The sequence below is a fragment of the Pseudonaja textilis genome, chromosome 1, assembly GCF_049901715.1.
Source record: "Pseudonaja textilis isolate UNSWEBS1 chromosome 1, rPseTex1.2, whole genome shotgun sequence".
Classification (NCBI taxonomy): Eukaryota; Metazoa; Chordata; class Lepidosauria; order Squamata; family Elapidae; genus Pseudonaja; species Pseudonaja textilis.
Window position 1 is genome coordinate 231,810,627 of NC_141990.1, and position 19,818 is coordinate 231,830,444.

At 37.8% G+C, this 19,818-nt stretch overlaps 1 protein-coding gene across 2 annotated transcripts in view; it reads left to right on the forward strand.

Moving 5' to 3' along the window:
* Positions 1 to 19,818, forward strand: part of PNPLA2 (patatin like domain 2, triacylglycerol lipase) — a 50,968-nt gene that overhangs the window by 8,657 nt on the left and 22,493 nt on the right. For both annotated transcript variants that reach the window (XR_015740878.1, XM_026706608.2), the window contains exons 2-3: positions 17,268 to 17,500; positions 17,717 to 17,782. Coding sequence is in view for 1 of the 2 variants with exons in the window: in XM_026706608.2 (XP_026562393.1) it covers positions 17,268 to 17,500; positions 17,717 to 17,782 (299 nt within the window). In the remaining variant the exon portion in view is untranslated. The remainder of the gene's footprint in view (positions 1 to 17,267; positions 17,501 to 17,716; positions 17,783 to 19,818) is intronic.

Here is a 19,818-nt window from a genome sequence, read left to right on the forward strand (position 1 = left end):
TGCAAAATAAGACTGGAACCACTAAAGAACAATGGCTTTTTTGTCCCCACCCAAACTTCCTGTGTTCGTGGATATGAAGGAGCAACATTGAACTTTCCTGTCATAGTAAAGGTATCAATACTGTACAGGGTTCTTTTTTTTTATAACAATTTCACGCAAAAAGTGTATCAAAATGAATGGAGACAAAGTTGATTTCCAAGAACACCTCATGCTTGATAGGTCTTTCCTTAATCAATTTCAAGAATAGCATATTAGTGTAATAATCCACTTGTCTACTCAAAATTAGAAGATTAAAAACCAAGTTATGACTTCACAGTTGGCTCTTCAGCTTCAGTAACCCAGCACTACTGGGTCAAAGTTAAAATATAATCCGTAGGACGTAATGTGTAATTGTAAGCACTTTATGTAAGGGCAAAGAGGACTAAATTCCAGAAGGAGTGAAAGTTGATATAGGAAACAAGCTAGCAGAGTTGATTATGCCAAGAAATATGTCTGTTTGGTTTCTACCATTCTGACTGTAGTACTGCAGCAATTCTTATTGCAATATGTACACTTAAGTCTGTGTTTGCAGTTCATTGTTTAAATATCTCTTGTCTAGATATGTAGGATGAGATAAAAACAGATAGAATTTTTAAGCCCAGCACAGAGCTAAAGTTTGTTATAATTTTAAAGATCTATCGCTTCAAATATTGTAACTGCCCATGTATCACTGTACCATATTTTAAAAAGCTGAAGGAATATAGTATGCCAAGAACAAGTATTGAAAGAGGATGCTAGTTATAGAGCAGCGGTCTCCAACCTAGGCAACTTTAAGCCTGGCTGACTTCAACTCCCACAATTCCCCAGCCAACAAAGCTGAAGTCCGCCAGGCTTAAAGTTGCCGAGATTGGAGACCCCTGTTATAGAGAATATAAAGAGAGAATATTAGAATTAGTCTAAAGGTCTATCTGATCTAACGTGCCTCTCGGTAGCCAAGTCATTCCAGAGACCCATTTGGCACTAGACTTCTACTGTTGGGACAGGGCCTATAATTGAATTATGCCTCCTTCTAAAGAGGATTATTTTATTAGTCTTTTTAAAAACTTGTGACAAAAAGGAATGTAAATAGAGGGCACTAACTTTACCTCACTGCTGCGGATTGGTTTAAAATGGGATCCTGAATTTCAGGTTGTTAAAAAACGCAAACATCAAGCAGTCCTCTTGATTGTACCACTGAACTTTCTCTAAAAACTCCCAGACGCACTTCTCCTCCTCCTCCTCGTTCTCCTCCTCTGTATACTGGAAGAAGCTTTGGGCTGCCTTAGATAAGTGTTATCTTTTAAGGCAGCAGCTAGGAAACTTTTCTGAAAGTGCATATACATTTGCAGATGGGGAGAGCACAAATTAGCAATCAAAGACTGGGCAGGGTATTTACTGAAGCATACACTTTCCTCTATCATAAATCATGTACATTGGTCTATAAGCATGTAATCAAATAAATGTTATCAAAAAGCAATATATGATTCACTCGTATCTTTGGCAAGATGATGTGGCATGGCCTAGTAGTAAAAGTCTCTATTCCAGAGATAGCAGCTTTGTAGGCCTTGTCATTGAGAAAGAAGTTTATTTTGGATTTAAGATCACAATGCAATCTAGTCATTATGCATTTTAAAGTATAGCTTATGTTTTTCTGGAATACTAAACCAAGTGTGACTGGTAAAACAAACCACCATGAAAAAAAATCATGTCTCAGCACAATGGTGAACCAAATCAGTCTCAGTTATGCAAGTATATTCTGTATTGAAGAGGAGACTTCTGAGTTGTAATTCAAGGACTCTGAACTTATTTCTTAATGGCTGTTAGTTTTATGCCATGAAAAAAATGCCCATTGAGTACAAATATTCCTACTCATCTGAAATTAAATTAATGTAATGAATGAATGTAACAAATGAAACTTAGTTCATTAAAAATTTCTTGAGCAATGCATAATCATAACAGCTAGGTTTATATATTAAGCTAGGGCATGGTTTATTTTAGATATTTACTGAATCAATCATAAAATAATAAACTGGTTCACAAGATACCAAGCCATTCTTTACAAACCATTATGATTTAACGTAGGTGAATTTAACACTGATCAGTCTTGACAAAACTGCAGAATTAAGATAGTGAGTGTATATTTAAAGGGTCAGTTCCATCTTCCACTATCATAAAATTCTGCCTAACTGATCTCTTGATTCACATTTTTTTTAAAAAGTTTTTATTGTTTTTTAACATACAAACAAACAGACAAAACATAAAAACATCAGCTCCCCCATATTTATATACAAACAGTGAGTCGGTTGGTTCATCAGTTTTGTGCGTTCACTTCATAGTCACGATTACAATTACCTTATATAATAACTCTTATTGTCGATACAAACTTATAAATCATCATATCATTATTAAAAAAAAAAAGTTTGACTATACTTTTATTCGATCATGCCTTTGTGAGATAGCTATATTTTAAGTAATTTATTCTAAAACAAATCGTATAATCGTGCCAGTTCTATCCTAAAATAAGAGAGAGAAAAAGAAAAAGAAAACCATTATATAAATATAATATCCAATACCAAAAAAGAGAAAAGAAAAATAAATTCAATATTATTCCTTATTATCTAACATTTCAAATATTCTATTTTTGTATTTCATCATTCAGCCATTGATAGAAAAGATCCCAAATTATATAAAATTGTTTATCTTCTTGCTCTCTGATTTCAAAAGTCAATCTACTCATCTCAGCACATTCCAATATTTTCTTTATAACTTCTTCCTGTAATGGAATTTTCTCATTTTTCCAATTCTTTGCAAATACAATCCTAGCCGCAGTCAATACATTTACAATCAAATATTTCAACTCTTTACTATAAACATCTGGTAAGATTCCCAATAAAAAAAACTCCGGTTTCAAGTCTATGTGCTTCTTTGTCATTTTTTCCAGCCACATGTGGATTTTAGTCCAATATTTTCTGGCATTTTTAAAGCCCTGCACACTACTGGATTTCCTCACCCATGGCTACACCTTGCCAGAATAGAACCGAGCTTCCTGGTCTGATCATCCTGAGAGGGCCTGTTTGCAAGTCCCACCCATCCCTTCTGAAGTACATTGGTCAATGTTTCTCAGCCTTGGCAGTTTTATGTGTGGATGCTGGCTGGGGAATTCTGAGAGTTGAAGTCCACATATCTTAAAGTTGCCAAGATTGACAAACACTGACATAGTGTGTACTTCTCAGCAGTCGCTTCCTCTCTCCCTCCTTCCCAATAAATATGTGCAGATCTACTTTTCCTAAGCAAGTCCCTCTGAATAGAGAATCTCATGATGCTTGGTTTTTCTGGATATTTTAATTTTAATATTTGTTCATTTGAATTGTACTATTTTATTTGCTGCCCACAATCTGTTTGGAATGGGGCAGCCTAGCAATATTGTTAAATAAATAAATACTACCTTACGTAAACTCAGGCATTGTAGCTTATTCAACAAACCATTGTTAAAAGAAAGCATTTTTAACACAATATCTGAACAGGGTGGGATACAACAGGGTTAACTACCGGTTCAGGATTTATGAGCTTCCCTGCATGCTGTGAGCCACTCGCCTGTAAATCGTCATCAGCATGCTGTGTGCAGAGATGCAGCCTTTGAAACAGCCCTCTTTTCCTGCATTTTTAAGCTGCAGCTGTGCCTCGTTCGGCAGCTGAAGTTGAAAAATCAGGAAATAAAGGTCAGGTAAGAGCCTGGGTGGACAAAAACATCAGCAGACATAGAACCAATTCTATGTCTGCTGCTCTTCAGAGCTACCGGTTCTACAGAGGTGGACAGAACCAGTAGAAACCCACCCCTGTATCTGAAGCCATCCAAAGTTTGAATGGCAATTATTAGCCCTTAGAATAAAAGAACTGGCCAAGGTAACATTAACTGATTTGCATAAAATGTCTCATTGTAATGATTTCTATATCACGCTTAGCCAAATACAATCCAACAGTAGGGTATTGTATCCTATATAAATTAGGACAGTTTGAAAAGCTAATTAAACTCATTAGACACTTTTCCTTGACTGGCTGTTTGTTCATAATGAACTATTAAGATCTGAGCTTCCTATTTATTTTTGCGTAGCTGTTATTCGGGTTCTTTCATCTGAGGGTTGAATGAAAGGTAATGCTTCCAGAATTATAGGTTACCCAGAAATGTTCTAGAGCCCTGACATGTTCTTTAGCATTTCTTTCACTTCAGTTGACAGAAAGTTGCTGTGAGAGAACATGTTGTTACTGTTTGTGAAATTAAAGCCTCACAGTGAGTACTTGTCAGTGTCTTTTAAACAATGCACCATAATTGAATTTTTTTAACTGCTGAAGAAATTCCTCCAGTTCAAATTCACCTACAAATGAAGGTTGTGGATGATGATTGTGCTGATAGGATTACTGTACATCACTGACCCAAAAATATACAGACTGTAATGGCGAAGGGTGGATTTGTGTGACTCAAGAAGAAAATGGATGATTTCTGACAACAACCGATGGTTTCGTGTGACAAAGGTTGATGAACTGACTAAAGACAGTTGGAGATCATTGAAAGGGAAATTGCTGTCAACAGGAAACTAAAAACTAATACAAACTACAGTAATATAAAATAAGAAACAATGAAAAAGGGACCAAAGGGAAAGCATAAAGTACACCAGAAAAAAAATTGAAGAAAAAGAGGGGGAAACCATGTTATTCCCAACAGTTTTATGTTGAAATGTTACATTGTATGTGTGCATTTGTGTGGGACAGGGATTTTACACACCCCAACAACCTTGTGAGACGGATTGGGCTGAGAGAGAGCAGGACTGGCCCAAATTACCCAGCTGGCTTTCTTGCCCAAGGTGGGACTAGATGAGTCTTAGGCCTAGTTTCAAGGCCTGCTCCTTTCAGATGCCGTACAGTGGAAAAGAAGGACAGTCAGTTTGTCAGGCATGCTCAGTTGCATCTTACTTCTTTTTCCCAGATATTAACTCATCTGCAGAAAGCATAGGATTCTTGAAATCCCTTCCTTGGTGCTGCTCTGCCCAGATAACATTTGTGTTAGTTTTTGTGGGAACAAAGAAATGCAAAGATGGCTCTGGGCCAGGCTTTCTAAGAATTCTCTTTCATAGAACTTTATCTTTGCATAGAGGAATATTTGCACAGGGTTACTTTTTATTTAAAAATAACTCTCCACGTAACAAAGGCAATCTGCATGTTGGATTTACAAAGAGTTGTATATGCCGCAGCCTCACAACCTCTTTTTTTCTGTATTAGAAAAGAAAAGAACATTCTCCCATCACCACCTTCCCTGGCTTATGGACTTGAGGATCACAGAAAAATCTCAAAGGAGAAAACGTTAAAATATAGCGCTGGGGAGCTGCTGCAAATCCAGATGAAGCTTTGCTGGCTTGCCCGCCAGCTACTTAAGAGGCAGGGTTTGGGGACCCCTGAACTATGAGATTCTTGGGGGCAGGGGCTATATTCTTCTCTACCAATTATTACTGCCATCTCCTAGAACAGGGGTCCCCGAATTTGGCAACTTTAAGACTTGTGGACTTCAATTCTCAGAATTCATCAGCCAGCTATCCTGGTTGAAGGACTTGTGGAGTTGAAGTCCAAGTCTTAAAGTTGCCAAGTTTGGAGACCTCTGTCCTAGAATAAGCTGTAGCCTAGTATTGGGCCTTGAGCCACTGGGAACCAGGCCATAGAAATGGCAGGCACATACGCATCTCCACTTGCACGAGCAACGGCTGAGCGTGTGCACATGTATTCTATTTAATTCAGTGGTGTAGCCACTGCATTCTAACCTAGTAACCTTAAGAGTGATAAAGAGCTAGCTGGCTAATTTAAATAGCAAGGGAGGCAAAAACCATTATCTCTTAATGTGTTGATTATTCTGGACTTTATTCTAGATTCTGGAATCATGGCACTTAAATTCTGGAATCCATAGAGCTTAACCTGTCATCATATGATTTTTAGGTGGTTGAGGTCCATATGGCATCTTTTCCTACCACTTGAAGTTAAAAACCATCCTAGAAGATATCCCATTCTAGGCAATTACAATAGAGGGATGTATCCACAAAATAATCAGGACTTGAGTTCAAGTCAAATGAGTCTTTACATTGTCAAAGATATTGATTCATCATGCGGAGACAAAACTTATTTAATGTAGGAATCTATCCAATAGGCAACTACATCTACATAATCCTATAGCTGCTTTTCCAGCCTGATGCCCCTTGATCTAGAGCAGGGGTGTCCAACCTTTCACCTTCCCTGGGCCACATTAGAAGATGAAAATTTGGTTTGGGCCGCACATAAAATAAAATAACAATAACGATACCTGATCATCCAAAAAAACCATAGAAAACATAGTTAACATATTAAATGCAATTGGATTTTGATGCAGAATTCCACAGCCAATTTTGTGTCAAAATCCGTTGTGTGAAGCCAGCCTTAGTCTGCTGACTACCAGAAAGTGGCACAGGCTGCAAGATGGCGGAGCTAATATAAGATGGCGGAACTAATATAATGGATGGGGCGCAGGGTTGCCAGATCACAGTTTGGCTCTGCGGCCAAACTCAAGCCAAAATACAGCCAAATTATTTTTATTATTTATTATTAATTATTTATTAAAAATTATTTATTTTTTATCATGGTTTTTTTAATCACGGTTTATCACGGTTTATTTTCTGCCCAAATTTTGCGGGGAGGGGGGGAGGAGGGGGAAGAAAGCTCGCCCGCCTCGCGCCTACCTCTTCCTGCAAATGGCCCGGCTGGATGCGGCAGGACTGGAAGGCAGAAGCAGCGGCAGCGGCGGCGGGGGCAGAAGCAGCAGCAGCGGCGGGGGCAGAAGCGGCGGCAGCAGCAGCAGCAGCGGCGGGGGCAGAAGCAGCTGCTTGTGCCTTTTCTCTGCCCTGTCTGTTCTCAGATCAGGTGCAGAAGGCAGTTCCTCCTCCTCCTCCTCACTAACTGGCTGCAGCTGTATGTTTTTCCCACCTGAAGTGTCAGGGCTGTCCTGCTGCAGCTGTGCTTCAGCCAAATCACTCTCAGCCAGCTGCTTAGAACCATTGAGCAACTCCCCTCCTGAAGTGCCCAGGACTGGTTCATCCTCCTCTGAACTGACATCTGGAGAGGCATCTGGGGAAGCATCTGGAGGAATCATCAAACAGGGTGCTTGTATCAGAAATTTGACAACCTGAGTTTTAGGTATGACATCGGTTGTAACACCAAGGCACGGGCAAGGTATAGCCAATGTATCAAAAAAACTTTTGGAAGTTTTAGAATTGGTGCTGTGCAGATATGAACCCTTTTTGATGTTGTTTCTAAGGGATCAGAATGGAATTGCTACTACTGTACTAACCTTCCCGTTGCACAGCTGCTTCCCTATGTAAGGTGCTGGATGCCATAGCTGGATTGGCAATAGTGTTCTCCATGTTTGTGATCTTGGGAAACTTAATTTTTCTTTCCTAGGGCATAGAATTGGAAGCAGTCCAGTTGTTCGTGGCCTCCCTGGGAAATATGGACCCACCCTAGATAATCGAATACCTGACGTATGCAAGGGGTAACAGGCCAGTTCTGGTTTTTGTCTTGGGGCAGTGGCAATGTGATCTATAGTTGGGGGGTTTCTGTTACGCCCTTGTTATAGATAGATTACTCACTGTTAATCCCAGAGTTGTCTGCCCCATCTTGCAGCAAGGAAGACCTGTTGGATTAGCCTGCCTCAGGTGTATTTTGGATTTTAGAAGGAGTTTGTGGTTATTCTTCAGGCATGCTCGGATTCTACTGAGACCTTAGCCAATATTTGGAATGGGCAGCTAATAACAGCTTTAGACTGAATTGGAGGCGTGTGGGTGTACTGCTCTGTGCATCCCGAAGAACTCTTTGGGCTAGAGCAATCAAATGTTCTCTGTTATTGAGTCTGTCATTCAGTGACCTTATTTAAGGTGATCATATCTCCTGGATAAGGAGAAACCGAAAGAGCAAGACCTCTGTGAGGGTTATTTTTGTCACTTCCTGGACAAAGTAATTTAGATTCATTCTGAGTTGGATGTTAATTAGGCATATCTAGCATAATAGTAACCTGGGAAGAGTTTGACCTTGAGGGGAGTGGACAGGGATCTGTCCTTGGATCTGTCAGCTTGTCCACCTCTGTTTTAGTTTCAGGCTGGTCCAAGGCATCCAGGAGAGCAACATGTAGCTGGATCCATGTGGTGGTAAAAGGTGTCTTTGAAAGAGGGGTGGTGGTTCTACAGGCTCTGAAAGAAGTGGTAGTCTGCCCCCTTCTCAAAAATTTGGAAATCCTCTTTGTCTCTCCACTCCTACATGAAGAGCAAGTGGCAGCTGTGGTCAGGAGGGTCTTTGCACAACTTTTTCTTTGGTTCCCATTTTTGGGTAAGGAAGGCCCTGTTCACAATTTACTCATGCCTCAACCACTTCCCAGTTGGATTTCTACAATGCCCTTTCCATGGGATTGTTTTTGAAGATATCCAGAAGATGCAACTGGTTCAGAATGCAACAGTGGGGATATTACTGTATTTTTTGCTTCATAAGATGCACTTTCCCTCCCCCACAAAGTGGATGGAAATGACTGTGTGTATCTTATGGAGCGAAAAATACAGGCCGCGGTGGCGGGGTCCTTTTTCAGTGCTGAACCCCGCCTCTTCTGTCTTTGTCATTGCCCGTTTTCCTCCTCTAAACCTAGGTGCCTCTTATGGTCAGGTGCGTCTTATGGTGCGAAAAATACGGTAATTAATATGTGTTGGTACATCAAAGCAAGTTGCTATTTTATGAACTGTACTGGCTTCCAGGTGCAATTCCAGGTATACATCTTATAATGGCCTATGTAGCACACAACTAGGTTTTTTGCAGTGCCACCTTTTCCCACATCTTTCTATAAGGTCACACAAAGTAGGCATGCTTGAGGTCACATCTCTGAAGGCACAGTGCCATATAATGGAACCTAGGAGATGTCCCTTTCTGTTACTGCACCCGTACTTTGAAATGAGGTCTCATCCTGCAGGTTTGGATGGCCCCACCCTTGTTGACCATAGAGCTATAAAGACTAAGCTCTTCTCAAGTGCACTGGGCAGAATTATTGATGATAAGAATGCATTGCTATCACCAGGCTCTCATGTATGGTACTTATTTTCTTTTTGTTTGGTACAGTGCTTGTTTTTACCTTTATTGTTCGGATTTTCTTCTTTCTTGACTGTACACCATGATGTGTCACAAATTGTGAGAGAGGCAGCATATGCATTTTTAAAATGACTAAATAAATGGTTAATGGTAGTTTTCATTACAACATTGATAATTCTAAGTGCTGGTCAAAACATTTCTGGGTACAAGTATTAGCAGCAATGATATATTTCTTGCTTACAGAACAAACGTCTGTTGCAGCCAATTACCTGGGAACATTTTAATGGTGCATTATGGGAAGAAATCACACAATGTTAAGAATTTGTGTCAAATCACACAATGAATGATTCTGTCATACTCCTGGTAGTACCTTTCTATGCCTATGTGTAATACTTGCTTCATCCCACTTCCCACTCTCAAATTCTCATTGGCTGATGATTTAAAACAAATTGTGATCATTTAGCACTTCTAGGTTTTAATAATTTCAGTGGGCTTTGCCTCCCATTTTCAAGGACAGTATCTTCTCCTCTGTTAAATTTATAATTTCAAATTAGCAAATAGGACTTGCACAGGGACACTGGAGTTGCTGGGTTAGGAAAGGGTTTTAAATGAAATCTGCCCCTCACTTCTCCTGGGAGAAACAAATATCTTTGCCTTTGGGGTACATCCTGTAGATGTTATTTCCAAGCTGTGCTTTGGTCGATATTGTGTATGTCACTGGACACTTTCTGTTGCTGCCTTTTGCTATTGCAGAAGCAGAGGGAACAGTTCAGTGAAAACAAAGACTGGGTTATGAAAGAGATAATTAGAACAAATGTGAGGTATGTGAAAAGAGGAAGAAGGATATAATCTTAAACAGATTGCCAAATAGTGCAGAAAAGGGTCATCAAGTAATTTAGGATAGCCTTGGCACATCTTGTTGGAATAAGATGACACAACCAATTTGGGAAGGTCAGATGATAGTTTAGAAAAAGAATATGTCAGAAATTTGCAAAATTCACATTGTATGTGAATGGTTCCTAGACTGTTAGGTGCTCTTGGTTGTGAAGCATGATGAGTTATGAAAAGTGGCATAAAACTTTTGTGTTGAGAAATACGGTAATTTATAGAATGGCTTCTCCTTGCATTATATCCCTAGTATACAATATCACATTGTGCAATCAGACAATCAGTTGAAAATTTGTCTGGAATCATGTGCATGTCTTAGGCTAATATTAGACCAGACATTCTCTGCAGCATGAGGTTTTTCTAAATCGACCACATGCTTGTTCCCTGGACTGTTTGTTCCATTTTTAAAACTTATATAATAACCCTTGCAACTCTGCAAAACATTATTATTCAGTAATGTCAGGATCTGATTATCTCAAAGCTTTATTTTTTAAAGGACAAAAAAAAGATTTATTTTCTGTGCAGCATTTCCTTCCCTGAATGTACCACTAGCATAATTACATCCATCTTCATTTTCTTGTCCAAAAGAGACAACATTAAAGGCATAGACCATCAAGCTGCAAAGGGTAAAATAACTCATTTTAAAATACCACCATCCCAGATTGACTATGTGTGCTTGAATATATTTAAACCTTCCGGCAACTTCAATCTGTTGTTCTGTGTCCAGTTCTCTGGGTGATTTGCTGCCTTCTATGTGACAAATTTTCAGGCCATTGAAGAATGCAACTGGGTAAGGTTCTGTACACCTTGGAAATGTTTTGAAAAAGTGGTTTGAACCTGGCACAAGCATGGCAGCTCCCTACTGTTTTTAAAGAAGACTTCCTCCAGAAGAGGCTGAAAAAAAAAATACAGCTGCTTTAATGAATGAATTCATTAAAATTAATTTGAGCCTTAAAGCCACTGCAGCCTCTTTTTCAGGGTCATAGGGAAATCTGGAAAAATTCAAGTGTTTTAAGTTTTCAGCAGGGCAGTACTATCCATGTGCTCTCCTGTGGTTAGAAGCACTTTCGAATCTTTTTTTTTTAATTGCATAGCTCAACTAATGATCTGCTTAGGGCAGTATGTAAAAAATGACTTGTATTCAGTTCTTCGTTTATATTTTGAAGGGTGTATTCTGAGTTTAAATATGGCCATGAACATGCTCTCTGTATCAATGTATGATGTAAAGCAGAAGACATTTTGAAAATTTGGAAATATTTAAGCAAATATGAAATGTAAATTATGCACCTTTCATGAGTACAGCCAGTCTTAAAGGATTTTCATATACTATATGAATAATTATATGTGGCAATCTCAGGAGATAGCGTTTGGGTTTTTTGCTGCTGTTTGTGTGTTTTCTCACCAATAGAAGACTTAGAAGAATAACTTTATTGTCACTTTAGATGTACACTAATGTACACTACATTAAATGAAATTTTGTTGTATACAGCTCTTAAAGGCTCACCGCCTTCAATATACACTACATAAACATGACAAAAATATAAATATATCCATCCATAAATACATAATTATACATATAACTACATATAGTATATGACACAGAGAAACAACACAGTCTAGTTCGGATGTATACATGTACATGGTGAGAAAAACGAATCTTGTGATCAGACGGATGGCATAGGGGAAAAAGCTGTTACAGAATCAGATAGTCCTACTGGAAATACTTTGAAACCTCCTCTCAGAGGGGAACAACAGAAACGGACCATGAAGTGGGTGTGTGGGGTCTCTAACAATGCTTTGAGCTCTAAGCACAAAGCACTTATAAGCAGTATCCTGAATAACAGGAACCGAGCTTTCTATAATCTTCTGGGCTGTGCTTACCACTCTCTGAATGGACTTTCTCTCTGAGGCACTGCTGCCACCAAACCAAACAGTGATGCAGTTTGTTAAAACACTCTCAGTTGTGCTTCTGTAAAAAGTGGCCAGGACAGAAGGAGAAAGATGTGCTCTCCTCATCCAACACAGGAAACGCAGAAGTTGGTTTGCACACTTCACTAAGGATGATGTGTGGAGGGACCAATGCACCTCCAGGTACTTAATATTAGTTGACCACGTCTATGACTGCATCCTTGATACTGAGTGAAGTATGACAATGTCGGCTCTTTCTAAAATCTACAATTATCTCCTGTTTTATTAACATTTAGAAACAAGTTAGTTTTATTGCATCAGTCCACCAGAGCCTGCACGTCTTCCCTATAAGCATCTTCGTTGTTGTCCTGCATAAGACCCACCACTGCCGTGTCATCCACATATTTCACAATACGATTCATAGCAGATTTGGTCTAGCAGTCGTGGGTTATCAAGGTGAACAGTAGTGGACTTAAGACACAGCCCTGTGGGGAACCTGTAGTCAAGGAGATGGAGTTGGAAACTATTCTTCCAACTGGCACAAACTCGCACAAACAAAATACAATGTTGTATTCCTGTTGGACTGATTAAAGCTTCATATGATTAAATGTCCTCTGTGAAAGACATCTTGGAATTCCAAGTGAAGCTGGAATGTCCTTGGCTTGAAGTGGCACCCTTTACTCTGCAGTGGAACATATCCAAGAAGAGTTATAGGTTCCAAAATGTGTATTGTCAGTGTCTACCCAGATAAATTTAATATGTGTATAATGATATTTTAAATTCTTTTGTTTTCTAAATATTGCCAAAATATTGTTTCAAGATCAAATTGACCTTTCCTGACCAAGGAGCTTCTGTGTGCTTCAGATTCAACATCTTTCTTCTGATTTAAGTCTCAGGAAGTTGTAAAAATTTCAGCCAATTTGGTCTAGTGGTTAAAATACCAGGCTAGAAACTGGTAGACTGTGAGTTCTGGTCCCACCTTAGCCATGAAAACCAGCTGGGTGGGCTTGGGTCAGTCACATCTCTCTCAGCCCGACTTGCCTCACAGGGTTTGAATATGTGAGAATATGTGAGAACCAAGGTTATCTCCCCTGTAGATATGGAGATGATGACCCATAATATTGGGAAGAAGAGTGATTAGGTAGATACAAAACGGTATGTTTTTTAAAAGTGGTGCACTTGAAATGTGAACTAATTAAAATATTAGGGATACTTATCAAGCTTTTTTTTAAATACTAGGTTCTTCCTACTCCACCATTTTTTTTGACCTCTTTAACTTTCATTGATAATCCTCTCTGGCATTCTCATATCTCAGCTTGCTGAGTTGATCTTTCCTGCCAAAGTTTGTGTATGTATGTACATAGATGACATTTTCCAAGGTTACTACGCATGTTGAGTTATCTTCAGTTCTGCTAGTCTCTTTGAATCTATCTAAATAAATCGAATCCCTTTTGGCAGGACATCAAAATTAGGTTCTCTTCTAGGAAGTCTGAAGTTCAATCTATATCTGTCCAATTTCTAAGGCTATTTTGGCACTAGCCAAGGTTACAGGATGATGTGCTTTCAATAACTGAAGCATTTCTTTTTGTTCTGCCAAGCCATGCTCCCTCCAGCATATTCAGTGAAGAGAAGCTGTTCATTTTCTTTTATGTCTTCTCTTAATTTGGTGATCGGTTTGTGTTACATCCCAGCAATCCAACTATTAAAAGTGCAACTTGGCTATCGTATATAGGTTGGATTGTTTTAACTATGACACATGTCATTCAGGTGCAGCCAGATATTGCATACAGCTTTACCCAAATAGTCCAGTATTTATTTAGTTATCTTCATGTATATTCATTCAGCTCTCAGTAAATACCTTTATGCATGCATCATAATCAATATGATTTGATAGACTGAAAATGAAGAAGTCAGTTGACCATTGGTATCTGGACACACAATGGTGCTTAGAAATGTGTGAACCATTTTGAATCTTCAATATCTCTGCATAAGCATGGCCTGAAATGTTATGTGTTCTCCACACAAGTGCTAAATCTAGCTAAAGAGAACCCAATTAAACATATGAGCCAAAAACATTATACTTGTTCATTTATTGAGGAAAATTATCCAAAATTACCTATTAATGTAGGGCAAAATGTGTGATGCTCTGGGATTATCAGTTTATTTGAAGGGGGAATTTTGAGTGCTTCATTGGGATGATAATCAGGTATGAGTGTGGGACCTCCTGTCATATTTAAAAAATAGAATTCTGACTATTCATTATCAAAGTCTGTCCTTGACCATGTAGGCATGTAGAAGCATATGGAAGCTCGAAGAAAGAGGTTTCTAAAAATGCTCAACTGGTTACAAAATTATTGCTAAGTGTTTGGACTCCACCATTATGAGGCAGATTATGTACAAATGGAATCAATTCAACACCAATGTTATCTTCCCTAGTAGTGGTCAACCAAAAGAAATTATATCAAGAGCAAGATGTGTAAAGTTTCAAAGAAACCCAGGTTATTATCCAAGGAACCAAGAGACCTCTCTTGCATTGACAAATGTCAGTGTTCATAAGATTGCCATCAGGAAAACACTGAACAACAATGGTGTGCATGACAGAATGGCAAAGAAAAAGTCACTGCTCCCATAAAGAACATCTACAGTTTCTGAAAAACCACATGGAAAATCCAGAAGACTGTTAGAAGAAAGTTCACACACTTCAGCAAGATTTTTAGCTAGAGTACCCCAGAGGAAATGTGAAAAAGGGTGTTTCCTTGTTTTTCTACTATCAGGCCTCTGACTCACTCCAATTTAAAGGGGAGGCCAAGAATGAAGCAATTGCTCTCTGATTTCTATAAATGTACTCGTAGAGCCCTCGATAATAAAAAGCTGTGCCATTTTGTTCAACAACTATCCCAGTTTAAACATTATTCTCTTTTAATTTAATTTGCAGAGATTAAAAATTGCTGCTAATTTCTATTTCAGAAAACAAAGAAGCAGGTTTTGTTGTTGAAAAAGGATGCTGCAATTTCATTATTGTGTGGGGTTAATGATGGGTCATTTTTGAGTACACATGGAAACTTTCCTTCTCCTAATTTCAAGCTAATTTGAAATTTGCTGGAACCAATGAGAAACAGAGTGAGACAAGTAATAGAATTGATGGCCTATATTTAGAATTGGAAATTTAGAATTTATATAGCTAAACTAGAACCAGAAGTTTAAAAGGCAAGATTTGTGTGTTCTGAGAAGTACATTGGTTCTTCCTGAAAGGATACAGCTGAAGTGTTATTTCTTACCATGAAAACCACGGGGTGAATCTTACCCCTTCAAAGCATGCTGACAGTGCTTGATTCAGCATACAGTGAGAGGGTCTGTATCCAGGAGATCATCACATATGACATCACATATATATATAGCTATACATATGTAGCTTTTCTTCCTTTGGAAAGATAACACATGTTGAATGCCCTTGCTGATTACACATCACCAGTGTGGCTTAAGAGAGGGACATGATTCCTATTGCTTGTGGGTGAACTGCTCACTCAGTCTTCCAGTCCCATTGACTGAAACAGCTGGCTTTAATTTCCCCTTCAAATAAATTGATGATCCTAGAGATTCATGTACTTTTGACATACACAAATAACCAGTTTTTGACCTTTTGACCATTTTTTGGCAATTTCTTTAATTGGGTTCTCTCTAGTTATAGGATTTGTGTGGAGAACAAACCACGTTTGAGGTCATATGTGTGCAGAAATATTGAAAATTCAAAATTTCACTGTACGTGGACTTGCCCAGATAGTTGTCAGGAGTCAAATCTAAGTTGAAAGCACAAAACCCTAAAATAAAACTATATAACGTGACTGTTGCTAACTATTACGAGTGGTATTTGATTGAAAGGCATGTGTCTTTCAATCAGGTGACTGTTGCTGACTATTAGGGATGGTATTTGATTGAAAGGTCTGTGTCTTGGGAACGTTGCCTACCAATAAAGAAAAAATAGCATAACTTATTATAACACAGTCAGTTGAGCTCTGCTTAACCTTGAGTATATTTTTTATGATGAGCAGGAAACACAATGTAAGGTAAACAACTTTGGTCTCAGGGGAAAAGGTCAACTTGCAATGAGATAATTTTCCCAGCTCAGAGATGGCTGATAAAGAGAACTTTGGGCAGCACAACAACCTTGTCCTGAAAACAGTGCTGTGTTTAATAGTTAACACATTGTCAATGGGTTAGATGATTTGTTCAGCGGTATCAAATCTCTGATGTACTCCTGAGCTCAAGATGGAAAACTTGACAAGTGATGTATACTTTTAGGGAAACCATATTTCTTGCTACTCAAAGCAGTTTATTTAGCTGTTTAACTTATATCATGTCCAACTAACATGTGCTAGGTAGCTTTTTGTGTGTATAATGTAGAACTATAAACAAAACTCTTTATACTCTTGGTGCCAAAAACTATGAGCAGAATGGAATCTACCATGATTGAGAATTGGTATCTAATTTGGATAAAAGAGAATTCTATTGTAACCTGCTTCCTGTTGAGTATTTTATAGATTAAATAACAATCCTTAGAAAGTTATGAATGCTATATTTATCATTTTAATATTCTATCAATATTTGGGCCACATTTTATGGTGGGGGAACTTGAAGGCATAACTTTACCTTTAGAAAGGGTTGTATCAATATAAAGAATGCTTTTGTAAACTTCAAAGATATGCCTTTGAAAACTGCAGCATTACTTAGTTTGATTTTTAAATTTTTTTAGTGAGCACTATAAATGTCCACTTAGACTGAGGTATCTAATTTTTAAATCAAGAGATATAAAAAATATAAAAAATATGTAGTCTGGATGAATGTGTATTATATTAAATATATAACTTTTGGGATGTTGATCAGCGCTGCCTAGTTAAGGAGTTGGGTTAGGACTGGGGAGTTCCACATCAAATTCACTCTCAAGCCTGGAAACTCACTGGGAGACTTTGGTGGTCACCATCTCTTAGTCCAGGGGTCTTCAAACTTGACAGCTTTAAGACTTGTGGACTTCAACTCCCAGAATTCCTCCTCCAGTCATGTTAGCTGAGTAAGTCTGGGAGTTGAAGTCCACAAGTCTTAAACTTGCCAAGTTTGAAGACCCTTGTCTTAGTCCAATGTTCGCTGCAGAGTCATTGTTAAAATGTAGGAAATCTCCCCATGTAAGTTACCTTGAAATAGTAGAAAAATGTGGGATATTAATCCAACAATTTAAGAATAAAAATGAGAATAAGATAATCTTAATAAAATATTTATGTATTTATCCCTAATCATTTAAAATTTATATATTTTTTTCATACTAGGTGATGTTGGAGGAAATATCATCCATGTCTCCAAAGAGGCCCGGAAGAGGTTTCTTGGCCCTTTACACCCGTCCTTCAACCTGGTGAAAATCATCCGTGCCTGCTTATATAAAACCTTACCAGGCAATGCACATGAGGTGGCCAGCGGACATTTGGGCATTTCATTAACCCGGGTTTCGGATGGAGAAAATGTCATAGTATCGGAGTTCAACTCCAAAGAAGAGCTTGTCCAGGCAAGTTGTAACTCTGGGGCTTTTTTAGAAGCTTTCAACATGAAGCCCTAAATGCCTATCTCCCAGGAACCAGCAGAGCTGATATGACCTACTCTTGTTATAGAAGTTCTCCTTTCTTTCTTCATGCTCTGCCTGGATTTATCTTCTGCAAATACTGCAGGCTTCTCTAGTCAGTTTGTTTATTTCACATGGTGTTTTCCCATCTCTCTCTCCTAGGCCTGTGTCTGCAGCACTTTCATCCCAGTATACTGTGGCCTGATCCCTCCAACCCTTCAAGGAGTGGTAAGTCAGCACCAGGGTGTTTTAACTTTCAGCTGCTTGGTATTGTACGACAGGAGCCTGTTCCTGATTTTCATGCTTCATCAAGAGGGAAAGAAGCCTGAAGACTAACGAAGATGACATGATATGCTCTACGATTCTGGCAAAATAATCAGAACAGTGTACTGTTGTAATCAAAATATTCTCAAAAGAGCTGGTTCTTCTTTTCTTGATTGCTGAGATCAAGCACTAGAGATTTGATGTTTGGAAGTGGAAAAACAAAAAACTTAGGGGAGAAAACAGGACTTTTTTGTTTCAAAAGAAGGAAAAGAAGAAAAGAAGTAGTATTGGAATAGTGGTGAATACTTGTAGATTGGGTGTAGGATGAGGGTGAAGGTTCGTTCTGCGACTTGTGGGTTGGTTTCCAAACGTTTCGTTAACCAGGCTAGGTAACATCTTCAATGGGGTTTAGGGGAATAGTTTTATTTATAGTATCGTGTTTATGTTTCTGGACCATAAATGTTTATAAACATAACATATCTTTAGCAAAATTTAATTTAGGTTTAGTAGAATGAAGCCAAAATGTGTTGCTCTCAGTGTTTGCTTTCCTTTGTTGAATAAGTATTGGACAACAGTTTTGGAGGAAACACCTGTTGCCACAAAGGAAATGTCACAACATTGGATTGAAATTGAAGAACTGCCTGGACTAGGATGTCAATGACCAAATTTGAGATTTGGATGTCACAATGAGAGCCCTCACAGTCCATATGATGGTCTTTAGCATTGCCATGAGTTTGTTTTAAAATTTTATAAAAACGTTTTTGGGTGTGCCAAAGCAGAAAATAAAATATATTCTGCCAGGACTTAGAGAGAAACCTGGGCTTTTTTTGGGGGGGGGGGGCAAGGGGGTGTTTCAAACTTTTTATTAGTTTATAAGAATATAAAATACAAAGGAAAATAAAAATAATGGGAACTAGGGGACAGGAAAAGGGAAAAAGAGAGTGTGGGATAAAAAAAGGGCAAAAGAAAAAAAGGTGTTGATTTCCAACTTTCTTTAGCACAGTAGAGATAATAACATTATAACCTCAACTTTTTACTTTTATACAAAAATATATAATAGCCATTTCTATAAGAACAAACCTATCTAATCAGCAAAACCAAAGTTTCATTTTTCCATAAGTACAAAATCTAGAAGCAGTTTCCAAATAAAAACAAAATTATTTGTATTCTTTTCTTAGAGTAAAGAAATCAATTTAATCATCTCTACTTTTTATCTTTGCTGTGGTAAATAATATATATATATTTCTATTTGTTCATATTAATCTTTAAAGATCATCATCATTTATATTAGCAAAACTCACTGTACTTTTTTAATTCTTTAAACTTAAAGGGAAAAAAACCTTTTTTAACATGCATTTTAAAATTTTCTTTAACAATATTTATAAAATCAACAAATTCTAATATGTCCTTTTTAAACTTCCTCATAACAGAAATAGTTTCAAATACTCTTTCAATATTTTACAAGCTTTAGGAATTACTTAAGTATTATAATAAAGGGGGAAAAAGCACATTGCCAAACCCATTTTACTTTAAAACTTTCAATTATACAGTATATATCAGACTGGTAAAAAATCATCCTTACTCTAACTCATTAAATTTAAGCCACTCCTTCCAGCTTATCTTCATAAAATAAAATATTTTTCTTCTTTGGAATATCTATCAAGTAATTATAGACTTCTCTTTTCCTCAAGGAATTCTCACCCTTGTTAGTATCCATGAAGAAAAAGTTCCAAACTTGTCTTCTTGAAAATTTCAGGTTTCTTGGAACATTTCTTTCAATGATGCTGGGAGATTTATATTTAAACCATCATCATCATAAAGATTGGTGTCAGATTTGTATTCCAAAGTTGCAATTCAGTCCTTTGCGTTGTCAGCTATTTCTGAAATTGCTTAGTAGTTTGATATTTTTTTACACATAATTACATCTCTGAAGTAGTTTTTTTAATAACATCCTTAGAAATAATTGATCTAATAATTGATCTGCAGAGTTTTATTTAAGA